At 43.4% G+C, this 22,929-nt stretch overlaps 1 protein-coding gene across 1 annotated transcript in view; it reads left to right on the top strand.

Moving 5' to 3' along the window:
* Positions 1-844: 844 nt before the first annotated feature.
* ddr1 (discoidin domain receptor tyrosine kinase 1) overlaps positions 845-22,929 on the top strand; it is a 38,968-nt gene continuing 16,883 nt past the window's right edge. Inside the window, exons 1-9 of the mRNA XM_062992748.1 lie at positions 845-955; positions 3,569-3,671; positions 7,596-7,824; positions 10,245-10,392; positions 10,767-10,869; positions 12,465-12,651; positions 17,108-17,357; positions 20,096-20,221; positions 22,079-22,254. Coding sequence (XP_062848818.1) covers positions 859-955; positions 3,569-3,671; positions 7,596-7,824; positions 10,245-10,392; positions 10,767-10,869; positions 12,465-12,651; positions 17,108-17,357; positions 20,096-20,221; positions 22,079-22,254 — 1,419 coding nt within the window. The 5' untranslated portion in view covers positions 845-858. The remainder of the gene's footprint in view (positions 956-3,568; positions 3,672-7,595; positions 7,825-10,244; positions 10,393-10,766; positions 10,870-12,464; positions 12,652-17,107; positions 17,358-20,095; positions 20,222-22,078; positions 22,255-22,929) is intronic.

Raw genomic sequence — 22,929 nt, 5'->3', positions numbered from 1 at the left:
AGCGACGTGCTGTCCTGGATGCAATCTGGTATCTCTCAGCAGCGGAAGGCAAATTGAGTGCGCTAAAATGGGGAGAAAATGCATTAAAAAAATTTAATAAATTCTCATAGATTTTGAAAATTGTGTAAAGGTGCACAACTGTCATTTATTTGCAAATTTGGGCTTGTCAGTGGTCAGTGACAGTTTAACTGTTTTCGGTAAACGGAGGGAGATGTTAGCTGGCATGCTAGCAAGTTGTGCCACCTCACTCTATTGGTTTGAATGGCCTGAGGCTAACTGTTAGTAGTGTGTCTGAATAACCAGTCTTATAAGTCGACTTATTAGAATCCTCTTTGCTTAGGCAGCTGCCTATGTAGACAGTAAACAGCAAGGCTGTTATTAGGTTTTCGAACAGACCCCTTGATTGACCAGTGAGGGAACATTGTGAGAGCAGAAGGGTACAAGGTTTTATCTAGGATAGTCTTGTACGTGATTTAGATACATAATTCCTTCACAAAGACAAATCTGCTCGAGTCCAGCCTCGCTGAGACCCACCCAGATCATCAACGTCCCTTTAACATAATTCACGACATATCTGAGACGCTGTGGCTTTTAGGCCTTTGCAGGTCTTCATCTAACCATTAGCTGAAAATTCAGTCCCTCCAGTTTACATATATTTTGTGTTTTTATTTCAATGACTGAAACATTAAGAGGTGAACAGTGGCTGCACATGTATGTACCTAAACAAGCTTCTCAGTCATCTGATCATGTGCTGTAATACCAAAGGAATTGACGTGGTCATCTTTTCTTTTTTCTCACTTTCACAGGTATGCCTGGCACAGTCACTTCAGACAGGTAACTGGGTGTGTCGTCGTTGCTATGGCAACACGGCCGTGGCCGACGTTGCGCCTACTCCTTGCCTCCGTCCTGGTGTCCTTGGGAACAACGCAGGACCATGAGTGGCATTTCGACACAGGTAAAGAGAAAGGGCTTTTGTCCAGCAACTACTTGTATGTCAGTTTTGAATGTATGATGGGTGGGATTTAACCACTAAATGTGGGCTCACAGATTTAAAAAGTACTGTACCAGAGGGTACCATGTAGTGAAAAGGCGGTTTATCATCACACACAGTATGGCTGGCCATGCTAAATAAAAAATATCTGTATTTGTGTGGACAGAGACGTACACTCTAAGGATTGGGGTTCATCTTTAGACTGCTGAAGAGAGGGGATCTGGAAGCACAGAGTCATGTGACTTGAAGCGAAGTGGTGTGATATATTGTGTGTGTGTGTGTGTGTGTGTCTCAGCAGGGGGCAGAATTTGTCTTACAGCCCTAACATTCTTGTTGAGTGACTCATGAACAGCAACTTAGAGTCCCTCCCTGTGTACACACACACACACACACACACACACATACACGTTAGATCACAGTCGTTTTTTTTCTCCCTTTTATTTACTGTTTTGTTTCTCTAAAAGCTTTCTCACTATTTTGGGGTGTGTCTAAGAAATGTGCCCCTTAACACGCTTTTAAAAAGGTGATTCCATTGCCAAGTGACCTGTACCTTACCCACTTACCCGTGCTAAATTTGATTAACGTTCCTGTTCAGAGACCTAGCGCATTGAGGTGGAGAGAGAGAGAGAGTGCAGTCTGTGGATTGGTCAAACGCAATCATGACAGAATTGCCGGTGCGAGACAATACAGACACCATATTTAAAACCCAGCTACAACAGATTGTATCAAACTGGTGTCAGGAATAAATAAAAACTCTAATCAGTGCTACAACAATGACAGTTGCTGCTGCTATGGTATGGGTGGCATCACAGCTTCACCTTATGCCGAGTTCACACTACACGATTTTTGCGCTGATTTTCGCTCGGCGACTGGTCGGCGCTAGATTTGCCGGCTCGGAAGCAACTCGGCTCTCAATCGCTATGTGTGAACTGCTCAACAACTCAATCCAACCGAAGAGAGATATTTAGCTTGTCGAATATCTGGATCTGAGTTGCCCGACTAGCAATGAGTGCTATGTCGAACAGCCAATGAGAACGCAAGATACGGTGTGAAGGGAAACGCAGGGGAGGAGTTGTAAAAAGGTGGGACAGGGGGATAATATAGTTTAAATCAGAATAAATCGGTACACACACAGGTTTTACAGTATTTCTGACCTGATCGTTCTCTACAAAACATAACACAAACGTTGCATTGCAAAAAATATATTTATATTAACCTCAGACTCACTATAGAACAATCCATACTGTTCATGTAGCCAAATCCACTCAGATTCATTTATTTTTTCCTCTTTGTTTTTACGCTCACATCAGCGCACAAACTTTGATCGCTCGCTACTTGTTGACGTGCATTTTTGGACGTGGTATCATTAAACCCCTCGTCACTTCTCGCATTTGTTTTTGTGACAAAACGTAGTTTGGGAGACCAGAGAAGCATGCCTGCGATTCCAGTTGGTGACAGATCGTGTAGTGTGAAACCCCCTATCGCCGATCGGTCGTGTAGTGTGAATGCCACACCGACTTGAACAACTCCCGATTACAAGAGATCCAGTTGTGTTGTGTGAACTGTACAGTGACCTGATGACTTGGAAAGCAAACTCATCCAATTTTCCCTGGTACCTTTGTGTAATCGGAAGCAGGCAATCACACATTAAGGATACTGTAGGTACGGTAGAGATATTTCTGGGTTTGGATGTGTACCGTATTGTACTGTAGGTTAGTGTTCAATAAAAAAGGGACACACATAGAATTTGTGAGGTCAGACACTGATATTGGATTGGAGGCCTGGCTCACTGTTGTTCAAAGGGCCAGAGGGCATCTGGACATCCTCTATACCAGTGGTTCCCAACCGGTACCAGTCCGCGGGTCATTTATTACCGGGCCGCACAGAAAGAATAAATAATTAGAGATCACTACAAGAGCAAATATCCAGCAATTTCCAAAACTCTTTGGGTGTTATTGTCTCCAATCACCACTAGGTGGGAGCAGTGTCTCGTTGCATCGAAAAAAGCTCAGGATTCAATTCACACTGATTTTCCATTTTACAGTTATCCTATGTTCACACCCCTGCCGGTCTGTGAAATTATATCTTATATAAAACCAGTCCGTGCTGCAAAAAAGGTTGGGGACCGCTGCTTTATACCAACCTTGTCAAGCATTTTTTTAAATAAAGACCTAAAACAAAGACAGATTGGCTTAAACACAAAATCATACTTTTAGCCATGTAGTGTATATAAATAATCTGAGAGAATATAAATATTTACCTTTACCCATGGTTACAAAGTGACTCATTAAATGAGGAAAAACAGAGGACCTGGCAACTGCTTCCAGCAACTTGGCTGCACTCGGTTGTGGAAGGCTACTGTTCTTACATGGCCCTACTTTGGCCATGTTGCACCCTTGACCAAGGCCCTTAACCCTGCTTGTTCCAGGCGTGCCGTACAATGGCTGACCCTGCGCTCTGACCCCAGTTTCCAAACTGTACTGTACACATGTATATGTATATATGACAAATAAATGTGTTCTTCTTCTTTTTATAAACAAACCTTTTTTCATTTACTTGTCTTTCTCACACATGCAGCTAGCTGTCGATATGCTCTGGGGATGGAGGACGGGGCGATTCCAGATTCGGACATCTCAGCCTCCAGCGCCTGGTCGGACTCCACCGAGGCAAAACACGGCAGGTAAAATCTTGTGCAGAAATTTGGGCGTGCACAATCTAGAAATCACACACTGTCACACTATTGCATTGCGTAAGCTGTCAGCAATGAGCTGTATCCTGATATAGAGCATTAGGTAATGACATTACAGAACCCAAGGTCCAGGGTGGAATCGCTTGATGTGGAACGCATGCCAACAAACACACTGTTTAAGAGGGTCTGGGGTGTGTGTGTATGTGTGTGTGCGTGCGTGTGTGTATCCTTGGCTAACATGCTGGTCATGTGTTTGTGATTAGACTGTGATTCGGTGTAAGGCGGGCGAGGGTATTTAGATGGAGTGGGGGAGCTTTACAGGGATCATGTGGTGGTTGGAACGATTTCAGGGTCTCCATCAGCGAGCTGGTGTGGAACGGTGTTAGATATACAAACTGTGAGGTTTCTGGATGTAATTTCAGTGCAGTTTGAAGAAGGTGCTCATTTGCACAAATGTTCAGGACGCCGCTCTTTCATTTGCATCCAAATTACGTTTTAAATGATTGTATACATGTCTTCATTAGGGGTTGCAAGCGGCTCTGGCTATGAACAAGTTACCAATATCAATATGTATGTATTTATTTGAATATACACTTCAACGACAGCCTTTGACACATGAATAAATTGTGGTTTTCTGAGGTATTTGATAGATTGCAGGTCTATGTTTCAGATATTCAACACCATATAGTCTATGGACATCCTAAACTGGGACTTCACCTATACACCGATCAGCCATAACATTAAAACCACCTCCTTGTTTCCACTTGTCTCCACTTACCATATAGAAGCACTTTGTAGCCCCCTTTCATGTTCTTCAATGGTCAGGACCCCCACAGAGCAGGTATTATTTGGGTGGTGGATCATTCTCAGCACTGCAGTGACACTGACATGGTGGTGGTGTGTTAGCGTGTGTTGTGCTGGTAGTAGTGGATCAGACACAGCAGCCCTGCTGGAGTTTTTAAACACCTCACTGTCACTGCTGGACTGAGAATAGTCCACCATCCTAAAACATCCAGCCAACAGCACCCTGTGGGCAGCGTCCTGTGACCACTGATGAAGGTCTAGAAGATGACCAACTCAAACAGCAGCAACTGTCGGCGGTTACATCTACAAGGTGAGTGCGAGGGTAGGTACGAGTGTTTAATAAAGTGGACAGTGAGTGGACATGATATTAAAAAACCCCAGCAGCGCTGCTATGTCTGATCCACTCAAACCAGCACAACACACACTAACACACCACCACCATGTCATTGTCACTGCAGTGCTAAGAATGATCCACAACCTAAATAATTCCTGCAGGCTAAAAAAAGTTTGTAGAGAAACAGATGGACTACAGTCAGTAATTGTAGAACTACAAAGTGCTTCTATATGGTAAGTGGAGCTGGTAAAATGGACAGTGAGTGTAGAAACAAGGAGGTGGTTTTAATGTTATGGCTGATCTGTGTATGTCATATAAATGACAAGGTGGACATTTTATTTGGACTGTGGCTATTCAATCGAATGAACATCTGTAAAGTCAGGCACTCATGCACAGAGGTGTTTAATGGCACTGAGGCCTGCGCTCTGTGTGAGCTCTGTGCACTGGAGTTCCTTGTCAAAATGTGTCAAACCACTGTGATGTGGTCGAAATGCCTGAACTCAATAATAAAAATATTGCACTAATATAATGGAGATTGCCTGCACTTTGACTGTCCGTTCATCTCTTTCATCTGCACCATGGTGTTGGCAGATGGTAATTCTATGCTGGATGATGTAATAGGTGTGTAATGTTAGCAAGAAGTTCATGATCTGGAAAATCTCAGGTAGGTCTCGTTTAGATCTCGGCAGCTTCTTAATGAATTACCGGCACAGCGAGACATTCTGCATGGTGGCTGTAACGTTCGGCCTGTTTTATAGCGTGCTTTGATTCGCAGCAGAGCTCACTCTCCAGGTGGGTGCTAATGGAGCATGTTCATGTTGGTGTGAGGTCTTGGCTGTAGGAAGGAAATCCATCATGTGCGTACGAAGGGTGTTGGGTAACGGAACAGCCAGGATTGTTATAACAGTAAAGCCTTAGATCATCTGCAGCCTGAGGGACTAGGCTTCATCACGATGATCTCCAGCGGCTCAGAGCTTGAGAGATTCAGGGTCGGGAATCTGAGAGAAAGTAAACGAAAGTAAACCAAAGAGTATAAAACAAAGTTAAAACAGAGATGTTCACAAGTCACAAAATACGAGTCCGCGTCAAGTCACGAGTCTTTAGGCTAGAGTAAGAGTCAAGTCACGAGTCTTTAGCCTAAAGTCTGAGTCAAGTCCTGAGTCTTTAGGCTAGAGTCAGTCAAGTCACGAGTCTTTAGGCTAGAGTCTGAGTCAAGTTCTGAGTCTTTAGGCTACAGTCAGAGTCAAGTCACGAGTCTTTAGGCTAGAGTCTGAGTCAAGTCCTGAGTCTTTAGGCTAGAGTCAGAGTCAAGTCACGAGTCTTTAGGCTAGAGTCCGAGTCAAGTCCTGAGTCTTTAGGCTACAGTCCGAGTCAAGTCCTGAGTCTTTAGGCTAGAGTCCGAGTCAGGTCACGAGTCTTTAGGCTAGAGTCAGAGTCAAGTCACGAGTCTTTAGGCTAGAGTCCGAGTCAAGTCACGAGTCTTTAGGCTAGAGTCTGAGTCAAGTCCTGAGTCTTTAGGCTGGAGTCTTGAGTCAAGTCCTGAGTCTTTAGGCTAGAGTCAGAGTCAAGTCACGAGTCTTTATTCTAGAGTCGGAGTCAAGTCCTGACTCTTTAGGCTAGAGTCCGAGTCAGGTCACGAGTCTTTAGGCTAGAGTCTGAGTCAAGTCACGAGTCTTTAGGCTAGAGTCAGAGTCAAGTTCTGAGTCTTTAGGCTAGAGTCCGAGTCACGTCACGAGTCTTAAGGCTAGAGTCCGAGTCAAGTCACAAGTCAATATAATATACACAAAACATATTTTGGAAATGTAGCGCAGAAATAAACAAATGATATGTAAGTTCAGATAAAAAACAACAACAGATTAGCAATTGTATTTTGCCTTTTTACTTAGTAATTTTACTTTCCTAGTCATTGTGCCAATGAATGTAATTTCTGTAACAAGAAGGTACCAGTTAAGCGGCCAAAATCCAAAACACAGCAAAAAAAAAATCATTACCACTGCTTACCTTAGCTTATGTTCCTCCAGATGCTTTTAAACTTATAACCGTGTGTCCCATTAGGAATATAACCTGTTATTTTGTGAATGTGCTTATAATTAAGAACCTCCAAACTTTTGCCGGTTGTGAAGTAAAACACGAACTCGTTAGAAATCCAATCAAGTGTTTCATCGACAATCATCTGTGTGACGCAAACTGAATAAATGCAAATAACAGCATTTCTTACTAAAAATTAAAATCAGAAGGTCTGACTGGTTCAGAAAGCTGTTCTTTCAGCCATTAGCGCCAATTCTGGAGGAGCGTTCCATTCACCCGTTGTTCCTGTGAAGTGCACTACGTAGGGTATTCCACCATTTTAAGTGAGATTTTAATCCAAAGGTAACGAAAATGTTCAAATGAAGTGAACTTCAAACTGTGTAGGGAGTAGGAAGCGATGCTTCATTACTATGCCGGAAGCTGGCTGTAACATTTACCCATTGCATGTGTTGCAGGTTAAGACGGCCTAAATGGGTTAATTGTCACACGTAACACAGCACGCTAAAGACTTTTGTTGTTCACAAGTAATTTTTTCGAGTCATGAGTCGAGTCCGAGTCATTTGGAATGAGTCCGAGTCGAGTCTGAAGTCGCTGTGTGTGCGACTTGCGTGCTAAAAATCGTAATACATCCTAATAAACAGCTGTCACAGCTGTCAGAAAGAACCACCAACACTTGGTCTTTTATACAAGTGACATCTACTCTATATCATTTTATTTTCTAATAAAAACTGTCTCTCTCTCTTTGATAGGCTGAGTACAGGAGAGGGGGACGGTGCATGGTGTCCTTTAGGTTCCGTGTATCCCAGTGGATCAGAGTATCTCCAGGTGAACCTGCACACGCTTCACTTCCTGTCTCTGGTGGGCACGCAGGGCCGACATGCGGACGGCCTCGGACGGGAGTTTGCACGCAGCTACCGGCTCCGTTACTCCAGAGACGGACGCAGCTGGATAACCTGGAAGGACCGCTGGGGTCAGGAGGTCAGCAATAAAACTTTCGATCTCTGTTTCTCTCTTTTCCCACCTTGACAGGTTATGCTACAGTCAAAGCGGGGCGGCTCAACCCACAGCTCATGACACACAAGGGTGCAGGCTGTGCTGTGCTTCACTACAGGCACATTATACCTGGCCTTGCTTTCCACATGATTCCACTTGAAGCATTAAAAAAAAAATGCTTTTTTTTTTATTTTACCCCTTTTTCTCCCACTTTAGCGCATCCAATTTCTACCCATCAATCATCCTCTCACTAATGCTGGTCCCTGCTCCTGATTGGGGAGGACTAGGCTGCTCCACGCTCCCTCCGACACGTGCATAGCAATCGAACATCTTATCACCCACACTTGACTAGTGCAGTGCGGTACAGCGCTGTGCACGGAGGGCCACACCCTCTACCACACTCCCTCCTCATCTCCGTGCAGGCGCCACCAACCAGCCAGCAGAGGTCGTAATCGCACTAGTCTGAGAGAGAGTCCCCATCCGGCTTAGTTCCGCCCCTTATCTGAACAACAGGCCAATCGTTGTTTATGTAGCCACTCAGCCTCAGCCGGCAAGGCAGAGCCGAGATTCGATACGATGTATTCGAGATCTCAGCTCCGGTGAACAGCGTACGCTTTACCGCTGCGCCACCTGAGCGGCTTTGAAGCATATTTTAGTTTACATTGAATAATTGACAATAGTAATTATTTGGAGATGTATAAAGATTAAAATCCCAGTAAAAATGAAAGTAGGTTCATGAAATGCTTGTTTTGTCAGTCAATGAGTGAACTGAATCTAATTAAAGAGCTACTAAGCCATAACAAGCAATTCCATAATTAGAAAATTTTAAAGCAGAACCACAACAGGGTGAGCAACCACACATTTAAAGTCAAATTAAACAATTTAGAAACTGTTGCCTTTAAATGTTTAAATAAACAGTTTGTCGTATTGGTGGTGCTTTAAAAATGTCACTGGCACAGTGGGTCAAAGTTCACAGTCAGCTGTCCTATTGACCGGTGGTTGTCCATATAGACAATATTGGCTGTGTCTGAGGGAGGAATTGGTCTAACAGTTTCCTCATTGCTTCCACAACAGCTGCCTCTGCTGGTTGGTTGAAGAACCTTCACAAGGGATGGTTGAACCACAGACAGTAGCGTATGGTATTGTAGGGCGGCAGCCAGATACGCAGCACTGGCTCACTGGACTCAATAGAACAGCCAGTGCAAAGCGGTTTTGCTGCATATCATGTGAAAGCTGCTTAAATAGTAAGGCTATTGGATGCCGCTGTGGGCCCCTGTGGCCGAACTGACCTAAAGCCTATTGCGGACTACATTAGAACTTTATACACCAATTAGGCATAACATTATGACCACCTTCCTAATATTGTTTTGGTCCCCCTTGTGCTGCCAAAACAGCCCTGCAACTGCAATGCACTTTGTATTCTGACACCTTTCTATCAGAACCAGCATTAACTTCAGTGAGCCTTGGCCGCCCTTGACCCTGTCGCCGATTTACCACTGTTCCTTCCTTGGACCTTTTTGATAGATACTGACCACTGCAGACCGGGAACACCCCACAAGAGCTGCAGTTTTGGAGATTCTGACCAAGTCGTCTAGCCATCATAATTTGGCCTTTGGTCAAATTCACTCACATCCTTACGCTTGCCCATTTTTCCTGCTTCTAACACATCAACTTTGAGGATAAAATGTTCACTTGCTACCTAATATATCTCACCCACTAACAGGTGCCGTGATGAAGAGATAATCAGTGTTATTCACTTCACCTGTCAGTGGTTATAATGTTATGTTTGGTCGATGTATGTACTTTAAAAGATGTACATGACAGATGCAGGAAACAGAAAACGTGATTTGTTAGATATAGCAAGGGCCCTACTAAATTCACAGAAAAATGTTGGGAATTTTCCAAACACAATTGTCCGTGTAGTGTTTGTAGCTGCTTTAGACTTCGACACTTTGACTAACCGATTGCTAACCGAATTGTCCTAGGATTGTTTGTCTGACATACTGTTTTCTGTGGTGTAGTGTGCTGACAATGTTTGATGTATGTGTTTCTGTATTGAGTGCATTTTGTCTCTTTGGAGATTCCATAATCAATGGAAAAGTGTGCTTCTCTACTTACGTGATCATCTCTCTGTAGTCTGTAAACTCTGTAAACAGAGCCGACGCTGTTTCAGCTGACAATTTGAAGACCTGTGTGTCAAACTGCATATGTGTCAAACAATACAGGCACCTAAAATTGACCTCAGCATCGGTGAAGTTAGGGGAAGTCGGGTTTAAGGGGAATGTTTCATGTTGGAAAAATGACGTATTCTTCAAAACTTTTAATTTTCCTCTTTGCTTGAAAACCACTCAACAGCTGCAGCTCTAATCATTCTGAATTCTTTTTTTCCCCTCTTTATTTTTCAGGTGATCTCTGGCAATCAGAACACATATGATGTGGTTCTGAAGGACCTGGGTCCCCCCATCATTGCACGCATGGTCCGCTTCTACCCTCTGGCTGACCGTGTGATGAGCGTGTGTCTAAGAGTGGAGCTCTACGGCTGTGTTTGGAGTGGTGAGTTCAGGAATAGATTTTTGTAGCAAGTACACCAATTGTAATTCCTCTGCTGCTACAGAACCCTACCCTGACCCCTAGCATCATGCTATCCACACTATCATGCACACAATCAACAACCACTTCTTTTCACCCGGTGGAGACATGGTCTCACAGAGAGCCGTATTGTGTATGGAGAGCCATGCGCTACTATTTGTTAGTCATTTCTTACACAGACACCTCATCAACAGTGAGGAACTTATTTAACCAACCCTTCCTTTAGACACAGCCAGCTGTCAAGGCTAGTGCTCGTTTCTGGGCTAGTGCATTGTGTGCGTACTCGTACACGTCTGATTTGTTCTCTTTGGTGTATTTGTGTGTGTATCTATGCTTAGATGGACTGAAGGCCTACACTGCACCCATGGGTCATGTGATGCACCTCTCTGGCTCCCCTGTTAACCTCAATGACTCTATCTACGATGGCAGCATGGAAGCAGGGTAAGATTTACTGTAAATCTAATCTATCTAATGCTTTTAACTTTTGTGACAAGGCCTATCAATTCCTTGTTATTAGATATGATTAACAACACCTGTTGACTTCTCTGTGCCCACATAATTTGGCCGCACCTATTGAAATGATGCATGGAGCAGTGGTCTCTTTGTCATCGTTCAGGAAGAACTGAACGCTGACAAATGAGGACATTTTTATATCCAGAATGCAGGAACCCTCAAAATTTTGATCTGCTATAGGTTGGAAGCTGCACTTGGATGACACTGCCCACAGGCAACCAGCCAGTACTGCCATTCTCTAAATTCAACACCATAAAGCTTGTACATTGTATGGCAGTGCTACCACAGTGGTTAAGGTACTGTGATTAGTGATCAGAAGGTTGCTGGTTTGATCCACATCTTTGCCCCCTTGTCCAGTTGTTGCCTAGTGGTGAAAGTACTGGACTAGTAATTGAAAGGTTGTTGGTTCAAGCCTCACCACTCCCCGTTGTCACTGTTGGGCCCTTGAGCAAGGCCCTTAACCCACAATTGCTTAGATAAATGACTGTCACAGAACTGTAAGTCGCTTTGGATAAAAGCGTCTGCTAAATGCCGTAAATGTAAACAATGTAAACAATGTAAACAAGGCCCTTTACTATTAATTGTAAGTTGCTTTGGATAACACACAGCAATGCTGATTGAGTTTTTAAACACCTCACTGTCACTACAGCTACAAGGTGGACCAACTAGATAGGAGTGACTAACAGTGGACAGTGAGTGGACACAGTATTTAAAAACTCCAGCAGCGCTGCTGTGTCTGATCCATTCATACCAGCACAACACACACTAACACACCACCACCATGTCAGTGTCACTGCAGTGCTGAGAATGATCCACCACCCAAATAATACCTGCTCTGTGGTGGTCCTGTGGGGGTCCTGACCATTAAAGAACAGGGTGAAAGCAGGTTAAAAAAGTATGTAGAGAAACAGATGGACTACAGTCAGTAATTGTAGAACTACAAAGTGCTTCTATTTGGTAAGTGGAGCTGATAAAATGGACAGTGAGTGTAGAAACAAGGAGGTGGTTTTAATGTTATGGCTGATCAGTGTACAATTCAAGCTATTGAGGATTAAGGGCACAGATGTGAGGCTTGAACCAGCAACCTTCTGATTTAATAGTCCAGTACCCTAACCGCTGAGCTGTCTCTGCCTCATATAGCATTATTCATTATCCTTCACTCTTACTGAATTGAATACAGTAGAAACAGAATAGAAGTAGTTCAGTTGTCCATCTGTCCTGGTCCTGTGCTCTTCCTACTACAGTTTACTCACCCATTGTCGTCACTACTGTCAAATTCAGCGTGTATGGATACATCCGAGTCCGTACTCGAGCTGTGTAACAACTCACAGATGTGTTTTTAATAAGCTGACCTAACGTTTTCTCTGACCCAGGCCAGATGTGATTGTTGCAGCTGTGTGTGTCTATGGAACTTGCTGGATGATGTGTGCATGGGAATTGCCCATGTGTGTCATAACTGTATACCAAATTCCCTCTGCTCGAGTGTAAGTATTAGTCATTTATAATAGCTCTGTTTTTCACAGGGTGTCGTTTGGAGGTCTGGGGCAGCTGTGTGACGGGGTGTTGGGTGGAGATGATTTTGTGGAGACTAAGGAGCTGAGGGTCTGGCCAGGCTACGACTACGTTGGCTGGAGTCGGGAAGCACTCGGCAAAGCCACCGTCGACATCGAGTTCCACTTTGAGAGGCCACGCATCTTCCACTCCATGCAGGTGAGCATGTCTGTGTAGACAGGATTCGGTAGGTCAACAATGATTTGGATCAAAACATTGGCAGTTAATACACAATTGGTCCATAAGAATGGGTCAAAAGCCATGGACATCAACCAAGAATTGGTGGCTCAGTGGGTACTCGTCACAGCTGCCTATGAGAAACCCTTGCTGTCTTCCGCTAGTGGGGATCCCAATGGTGTCCAAGGAGGGTGTATTCGCCTGACGTGCTGATGTGTGCGTAGTCCACCGATCCCTTCCTATTTTCCCATACTTCGGTAGATTTACGTGCGAGGTCTCTTATACGTACGGAGAGCCATGCCCTGATCTCCCAGCTCTTCCACTTTTGTACTGGTGCCCTGGGCAACCAAGGTCCTTACACAGCATTGAAGACCTTATCTTCTTTTAGTCCAGTCTTTTCCCACTCAGCGGACTAGAGGCCAATTCTGCCTGCTAGGGGGTGCCCAGTCGACCTACGATTAAATCTCAGAATCTCAGCGCTGATGTGCTAGCAGAATATCCAATTTAGACCTTAATAAAGTTACCCAAATGATAATGCTGATTAGATCTGTTGCATTGAACATGATTATACTACGAGTAACTTGTGTCTCTACGCCTATGTGTGTTTCTGAGCCTGTGTGTGTGTCTCTTAGCCTGTGTGTGTCTCTGTCCGCTTGTGTGTGTGTCTTTAAACCTGTGTTTGTGTTTCTTAGCCTGTGTGTGTGTTTCGAAACCTGTGTATGTGTGTTTCTGATCTTGTGTGAGTGTTTGTCTCTGAGCCTGTGCGAGTGTGTCTCTGAGCTTTGTGTGTGTCCGAGCCTGTGTAAGTGTTTCTCAGTGTGTGTATGTGTGTCTCTGAGCGAGTGTGTGTGTGTCTCTAAGCCATTGTGTGTGTGTGTGTGTGTTTGTGTGTGCCTCTGAGCCTGTGTGCGTGTATGTCAAAACCTCTGCGTGTGTGTTTCTGAGCCTGTGCGAGTGTGTGTCTCTGAGCTTTGTGTGTGTCCGAGCCTGTGTGAGTGTTTCTCAGTGTGTGTATGTGTGTCTCTGAGCGAGTGTGTATGTGTCTCTAAGCCAATGTGTGTGTTTGTGTGCCTCTAAGCCTGTGTGCGTGTATGTCAAAACCTCTGTGTGTGTGTTTCTGAGCCTGTGTGCGTGTCTCTGTGCCCTTGCGAGTGTGTGTCTCTGTGCCTTTGTGTTTCTTAACCAGTGTATGTGTGTCTTTAAGACTGTGTGTGTGTGTGTGTGTGTGTCTGAGTCATTGTGCATGTGTCTCTGTGCCTGTGTGCCTCTGAGCCAGTGTGTGTGTTTCTGAGCCTGTGTGCAAGCGTGTGTCTCTCTGCCTGTGTGTGTTTCTTAGCTGGTGTTTGTGTGTGTCTCCGAGCTTGCATGCGGATATGTCCCAACCTCCATGTGTGTTTGTGTCTCTGACCCTGTGTGCGTGTATGTCCAAATATCTGGTTGTGTGTCTGTGTGTCTGAACCTCTGTGTGTGTTTGTATGTGTTTCTGAGCCTGTGTTTGTGTCTCTGTGCCTTTTGTCTCTGAACCAGTGTATGTGTGTCTTTAAGACAGTGTGTGTGCTTCTGAGCCTGTGTGTGTCTTTGAGACTGTGTGTGTGTGTATCTAAGTCTGTGTGTCTCTCTGTGTGATGACTTGAGAGCTGTTTTGATTAATGCCTGTCACATTTGAGCACATTTTAGCCTCCTGACCGGTCACAGCTCATGAACAGTTTGTTTGGACGGATCTTCTCCTCGTGTGCCTGTTTAAACCTGTATTTAGTTAAATTGACCCTACGCATGTCGGGTTAATCACTAACCTGTCACGCTAGTTGCCAGTGTGGCCCTTACTTCTGACCTTTCTTCTCATTCTCTCGCTTCCAGGCAGAGGTGTAAGAACATCTGGTTTAGATTTTCTACTCATGTGTTGTCAACAGATCTTTCCCCTGTGTCCTCTTCATTCCAGCCTTTCTTCTGTCTTTCTTTTTGTATTTGATTTTCAACACTGCTGAGAAGCAACGTCTCTCATCTTCTGGTCACACTGGAGTTTTAATTTATGGACGGTTGAACATTGACACAAAATTTATACGACTTAAGTGCTTTTAAATTTTTTCCCCATTTGCCATGTTTGAATCTTCTGGTTCATTGTTTTTTCACTGCAGTTTGGGACTTGCAAGCAAGCATAAATCATAGTAGCAGTGTTCAGAAAACCTTACTGTTACCTGGTAAATCTAAACTTCTTCAGTAATCTGATCAAACCACTTTGGATTTTTTAAAATATATTTTCAGAGTCTGATCTACTTCACATCATCTACACAGATTGTTAGAGAAACACGTGAACACGTTTGGGGATGAATTGAAATGTCTAGTACTAATTATTGTGCAACACAGAGGGCAGTGGTGGCTCAGCAGTAACCACCACCATTAATGCCAAGTTCACACTACACGATTTTCTGAGTTGTCGGGTCGCTGTACAGTTCACACTACACGACTGAATCATTTGCACTCGGGAGTCTTTCAGTCGGTGTGTATTTCACACTACATGACTGATCGGTGATAGGGGGTTTCACACTACACGATCTATCACCAATTGGAATCACAGGCGAGCTTCTCTGCTCTCCCAAACTAAGTTTTTTTTTTTTTTTTTTTTACAAAAACAAACGCGAGATTTGACAAAAGGTTTAATGATACCACGTCCAAAAATGCACGTCAACAAGTAGCGAGTGAGCAAAGTTTGTGCGCTGATGTGCAGCGTAAAATCAAGAAGGAAAAATAAATGAATCCGAGTGGATTTGGCAACACGAACAGTATGGATTGTTCTATGGTAAGTTGGAGGTTAATTAATATTTTTGCAATGCAGTGTTGGTGTTATGTTTTGTAGAGAACGATCAGGTCAGAAATACTGTAAAACGTGTGTGTGCTGGTGTATTCTGATATAAACTATATTAAGCCCCTGTCCCACCTGTTTACACTCCTCTCCTGCGTTTCCCCTCACACTGTATCCTGCGTTCTCATTGGCTGTTGGACATAGCACTCACTGCCAGTCGCACAACTCGGATCAGATATCTGACATGCTAGAAAACTCGATCCGGTCTCCGAGCGCTCGGCGAGCCGGTCGGATCGAGTTGTTGGGTAGTTCACGCTTGGCGATTGAGAGCCGAGTTTTGATCGCCGAGCAAACACTGAGTTGCTCCCGAGCCGGCAAATCTAGTGCCGACCAGTCGCCGAGCGAAAATCAGGGCAAAAATCGTGTAGTGTGAACTAGGCATAAGTTGACACTGTTGAGCCCCTGAGCAAGGCACTTAACCCTCAATTGCTTTCACTGTCATTAGCTAAAAAAGGTTAAGGCTGCCGTGACATACACCAGGGTTTTTTAAAAACCTTTGTCTAGAGCCAAAAATGGGTCGCAGAAAAAATTAACAATAATTAAATGAGCGATTTTTTTAACAGGCACATAAGGACGAACTGAACTTGTACATGAACGCCCCCTTGTGAAGGCTTTACTTCACACCCTGTAAACCACCATGGGACCAGATTGCCACCAATTTTATTTTTTAAGTATACAGTGGTACCTTGAAACTCAGTCAATTGGTTTATAAGGTTTCAAAGTATTTTTTCCCATAAGGATGTATGGGGGGAAACCTGTAAATGTGTTCCATGGTCCTGTGGAACTGCATATATTTTAGGCTTATGTAAAGTAATGGGGTTGTTTTTGACACTTATACACTGAAAATAACACAGATATAATATAAAAACTTTGAAATACAATTGAAAACAGTTAAATACAATAAAACCTGCACTTTACCTTTACTTTATTGTTTCCTTATGCTTCTTAATCGTGAAGATGCTTGATTTTGGAATACTGTATTCCTTAGTGATTTCAGTAAAGGCGCATTTACATGAGAAGTAGCACAATATCTTTTGCGCTGACTGTGCTGTTATTTCCTCTGGAGTGTGCCGGTGCACAAAACGTGGCTTATTGTACTAAAACGAGCGAGGAACTTATGATCAGTAAGAGAGGTTTAGTGTTCCTATGTTGTTGTTTTTAAATACACTAAGTTACAGTAAATGATAAGCGTTTTAGGCTCTCTTGGAAAAGCTGATTCTCACAATTTCTTAGCACCCCGAGCTATAACACAAGTTTAAAAGTGAAACAGGAGGAAAATCCAGCTAAACACAGATACACGTGGATGCTTTCAGAGTGAATTTGAGTTATTCCACACAAATGCAGATTCGTCTCATATTTGCACTTTACTGCACCGCTCAAGTGCTGAACAATGTGGCTGTTCACTGTTCATTTAAAATTAAATAAACACTTTTTTTTTTAAAAGCTGAACACGAGTTTAAGGGTACAAATATCTCGACAAAGGACAATATGACCAAAAGTATGTGGACGCCCATTCTTATTATTGAGTTCAAGTGTGTCAGTCACACCCATTGCTAACATCTGTCCATGTGCTTTCAGGTTCACAGCAACAACAGGCACATCCAGGGCGTGCGGGTGTTCTCCGAGGTGGTGTGCGAGTTCAAGCCGAGCTTGCTGAGCCCGTGGACCGAGCCGGCTCTGAGCTTGTCCGTACCCCTCAACGATTTGCGCGACCCCTCCTCACGCTCGGTCACGCTGCCTCTGGGTGGCCGAATCGCACACATCCTGCGCTGCCACTTCACCTTCTCCGACCAATGGCTGCTCATCAGCGAGATCAGCTTTTACTCCGGTACACACACACTCACAAACACTTACGCACACGCATGTACTGGGCAGTTTATTAGAACACATGTACACCTGCTTATTCTTGTAATGCTTTACTCAGCCATTAAACTTAGTCATGGGTCGAGAGCTTTAATAATCAGACATTTAAATGAAGGGGGGTGGGGGTGGGTGGGCTTGGAAATGATCAGTTGGAACTCCTCAGTTCGAATCTCAGCTCTGCCACCCGGCAGGCTGGGCACCTACATTGACAACGATTGGCTTGTTGTTCCAGGAAAGGGTACCAAAAGGAATTCCTCATAACTGATGCAATTACGACCTCTGCTGGCTGTTTGATGGCGCCTGCATAGAGACGGGGGATAATGAGGATCAGGGTGTGTATCTCCGTATGCAAAGCTGATCCACATTTGAACTCTCCTCGTGCAGGTGAAAACATGCAGTCGGCTACTGCACATGTGTCGGAGGGGGCGTGTGTTAGTCACGGCTCTCCTCAGTCAGAGTGGAGGTCAACATCAGTAGAGAGGAAGCATAATGCATTTGGGTAATTGGATACGACTCGATTGGGAGGAAAATTTGTGTAACTAAATGACCTTTGCAGGCCCCAATATCTATATCCATTAGAACACATCTGGACAGTGATAGAACGGGAGATTTGCAGAACAAATATGCAACAGTTCATTTATTCATGTCAATCTGGATCAAAATCTGGATCAAAATCTGAAAGCATACTTCTCACCACTTGTTCTAAGCCTGCTCTAAGAGCACAGGGGGTTCCGACCACATATCGGTATGTCATTCCTAATATCGGTATGCTTTTTCTAATAAAGTGGCCTTTAAGTATATGCACACCACACACTGTACGGCAGCACATGCTTACGTTCCTCAAACATTACACACACACATGCCTCACACAACTCGCATACACTCACATGTACACATTCCTGTACAGTACATTCCAATCACATACAGACCCTCAGTCATCACCCACACACTCTACAGTACACCTATGTACCACACACACTCTACAGAACACCCAAATACCACACACACACACACATTCTGCAGTACACCCAAATACTTTACTTACTCACACACACACACACACACTATAGTACACCTACAGGGGTTGGACAAAATAACTGAAACACCTGGTTTTAGACCACAACAATTTATTAGTATGGTGTAGGGCCTCCTTTTGCGGCCAATACAGCGTCAATTCGTCTTGGAAATGACATATACAAGTCCTGCACAGTGGTCAGAGGGATTTTAAGCCATTCTTCTTGCAGGATAGTGGCCAGGTCACTACGTGATGCTGGTGGAGGAAAACGTTTCCTGACTCGCTTCTCCAAAACACCCCAAAGTGGCTTAATAATATTTAGATCTGGTGACTGTGCAGGCCATGGGAGATGTTCAACTTCACTTTCATGTTCATCAAACCAATCTTTCACCAGTCTTGCTGTGTGTATTGGTGCATTGTCATCCTGATACACGGCACCGCCATTGGATGCACATGGTCCTCCAGAATGGTTCGGTAGTCCTTGGCAGTGACGCGCCCATCTAGCACAAGTATTGGGCCAAGGGAATGCCATGATATGGCAGCCCAAACCATCACTGATCCACCCCCATGCTTCACTCTGGGCATGCAACAGTCTGGGTGGTACGCTTCTTTGGGGCTTCTCCACACCGTAACTAACCATTGAAACCGACGTTTGGCATTGGCACGAGTGACCAAAGGTTTGGCTATAGCAGCCCGGCCGTGTATATTGACCCTGTGGAGCTCCCGACGGACAGTTCTGGTGGAAACAGGAGAGTTGAGGTGCACATTTAATTCTGCCGTGATTTGGGCAGCCGTGGTTTTATGTTTTTTGGATACAATCCGGGTTAGCACCCGAACATCCCTTTCAGACAGCTTCCTCTTGCGTCCACAGTTAATCCTGTTGGATGTGGTTTGTCCTTCTTGGTGGTATGCTGACATTACCCTGGATACTGTGGCTCTTGATACATCACAAAGACTTGCTGTCTTGGTCACAGATGCGCCAGCAAGACGTGCACCAACAATTTGTCCTCTTTTGAACTCTGGTATGTCACCCATAATGTTGTGTGCATTGCAATATTTTGAGCAAAACTGTGCTCTTACCCTGCTAATTGAACCTTCACACTCTGCTCTTACTGGTGCAATGTGCAATTAATGAAGATTGGCCACCAGACTGGTCCAATTTAGCCATGAAACCTCCCACACTAAAATGACAGGTGTTTCAGTTATTTTGTCCAACCCCTGTATATACCACACACATTCTGCAGTACACCCAAATACCACACACACTCTACAGTACACCCAGATACTTTATACACACACACACACACACACACACACTCTACAGTACACCTATGTACCACACACTCTACAGAACACCCAAATACCACACACACACACACACTCTACAGTACACCTATGCACCACACACATTCTGCAGTACACCCAAATACCACACACACACACACACACACACAGTATACCTATATACCATACACACTACAGTACACCCACACACAACACAGCACACCCATACTCTACACCAGCTTATGCATGCTCACATTTCATTATGTGGAATCTTTTCCATTACCTCATCTCATATGGAATGAGATCTCATTACAGTGTGATCTGCTTTTAATTACAACAGTTTAAACTTTGTATATACCCCAGTAATTTTTGTACCTGTTTCTCTTCCTCTCTGTCTTTTTTAGAACCGTTTAACAGTGGTTCACCATTTCCAACTGCAGCTATTCCTCCTACCACCTTTACTCCTCGCCCTCGTCTCCTTACCACCCCTGCCTTATCTCTCTCTCCCGTAACCTCAAATTCTAGCCGGCGCATTGGTAAGTACTGGGTATAGTACTAGGTTAATCTCTAGTGCTGTGTGTGAGAGAGGTATTAAGGAATGGGTTCAGTATTATAGACCTGTATTTTTAGCTCAGGAAATTATTTACTGCTGGGTGGCTGAAATCCCAGCTTTTCATCTATCTCACTAACTATGATCAAGTCAAGACTACTTTTCAGCACATGTACCTCAGACCAAAGTGCAAAACAGAGGAAAACCTAGAATCTAAGGAAATCTAGAGATGAGGTCTAGAAAGGGACTGTGTGCTTCTTTTACTACCTGCAGTATGAGTCTACATTTTTATTTAGTATTAAAATAACCCCCTAATTAAAGCTTCAAAATTCTTGCTAAAATTAGACTTAATACACAAATATAAAACAGACCCTAGTTAAATATAAAATGCTGCTCATGCGATGAATATCACAACAATGTGTGAACACGGCGTTAAACAAACAAACAAACAAAACAAATAAAGCTTTCCTGTTCAGTGTAAGGTGTGTAAGTCATTTAGATCAGCGGTCCCCAACCTTTTGTGCACCACGGACCGGTTTCATATAAGATATAAATTCACGGCCCGGCGGAAGTGAGAGTATTTACCCATACTGCTCACAAATTATTGAAAATGAGCTTTTTGGATGCAACGGGACTCCGCTCCCACCTAGGGGTGACAGGAGACAATAACACCCGAATAACACCTGAAATGGAAGCAGTGAAAACTGCTTTTCTATTGATCTCTGATTATTTATTCTTTCTATGTGGCCCGGTAAAAAATGACCCACGGGTCCGTGTCAGATTTGATCGGCTTTAAATAGAAAAAAAAAACCTGGAACAGTGATGAATCTTTCCTCAAAACAAAAGCAGAGCCAGAGATGGAACTTTCTTAAGTCCATGGTTCTGTTACTGTTACATCTGTACTTCTAATGCTTCTGTTATAAAATTTGTACTGCTCAGCATTTTCTATCAACTGTCTTTTTATCCAAGTGACATTCTGCATGTGCACAGGCCAATCTGACCGTCATTTCTATTTCTTTTATGTGGATCAAAGTGAATTGTATCCCCAAAAACATCTGTCTGACAGAGATGTGTCCACACGCACAGACATGACACACACCGACTGCCACGTGTTTGGCTTTGGAAGTGTGTCAGTAAGCCAGGTCTCTGCTGCCTGAGTGAGTCAACACATTAAGAGACGATAAGCAGAGAAGATAACGCTTTCAGTGGCTCACTGTTCAAACTGTGTGAGCTGCTTCATAATGCTATTGTTCATATCACTCATTGTAGCCCTGTGCAAAACAGTGATTCATTTTATTTAATACTGCGGGCACAGAAGATTCTCATTTCTGATTGGCTGCTAGTGGTGTATTAATTCCACAATACTGAAGTGAAAAGATATGGCACAGATGATTGATTGCCTCCATGATAGATATCCTTTTGAGTCATGTTTGATGTTATTTATACATTTTTATATGAATTTTGAAATAAGTATATTGAGTTTTTTTCTTTTTTGTAGACCTTAATTCTGTTGCTTGGTCTAGACTTTGTAGTCTAGACATTTTAGCTGGTCAAGATTGTGTACGTTAAACTGTATGACTTTTGTTTAATTTTTGGAAAATGGGTGGATCTAATTGTAGGAAAAACCAAGATCAGCACCCCTGTTGAGTGCTACACACTAATCCACATACACTATATGGTCAAAAGTACCTAGACACCTGACCATGAGCTTGTTGACCTCCCATTTAAAAAACAAATGGTATTAAAATAGAATTATATATCTGTAATGTTTTCAGCTATAACAGCAGCCACTCCTCTGAGAAGGCTTCTCACAAGTCTTCTTTTGTGTTTCTTCAAGGTCATGTTGGCGAGGAATTTCCTGCAGGCACACCTAGAGCGGGACTTCCTGTCGCAAAGGATGACAGTAGCAACACCGCTATCCTGATTGGCTGTCTGGTGGGAATAATCTTGCTATTATTGGCGGTAATAGTTGGCATTCTGTGGAGGCAGTACTGGAAGAAGCTACTGGGCAAGGTGAGATGCACTATACAGCAGTCTTATTCTTCCACTACTGCGTTTTTCTTCCACAAATTTTGTAAGTTATGAAGGCGATAGAGAGGGTTGATGACCTTGTGTGTAAAAGGGATCTCATTCTTCAGATACAAGATCTTAGGTTTTGCAGGATGTTTCTGAGTGCTGTTTTTGTATAACACAAAAGAATATATGTTAGGAATTTTTCAGTCTGATTGCATCACTGATATTATTTGTACTTCTGTTGTTTATATGTAGAATTTAATATGTAGAAATAAGTTATAAACAACTTGAAGAAAATGTTGCATCTGTTTTGTTTTGGTCCTTTTGACTGCCTGTTTACTCTCGGCTGGAAGATGTTGCTAATTTAAGGAAAGCTTGGGAAAGCTGGAGAAATTTGTAAGCTGCATTAAAATATTACTGCACCTTAAGCCTACAATATACATTTTTTAAAAATATTATTAAAATATATTAAAATATGATTAAAGTGTCATTTCGATAAAATACACCTTATTTATTGATTCCAAAGCCTTAAGACCTTACTCTTCAAAAACTGGACTACCAAATATAGTGGAACCTCGATTTAACAGACTTCCATTTAACGCATTTAGGATTTAACGGACAAAATCTGGAAAACCGAATGTCCTGTTTAAAATTCCTGCGAGAAGCGTACCAAGA

The sequence above is a fragment of the Trichomycterus rosablanca genome, chromosome 3, assembly GCF_030014385.1.
Source record: "Trichomycterus rosablanca isolate fTriRos1 chromosome 3, fTriRos1.hap1, whole genome shotgun sequence".
Lineage (NCBI taxonomy): Eukaryota > Metazoa > Chordata > Actinopteri > Siluriformes > Trichomycteridae > Trichomycterus > Trichomycterus rosablanca.
The sequence above is the reverse complement of the archived record's forward strand: the minus strand, read 5'-3'. Positions and strand labels throughout refer to the sequence as shown.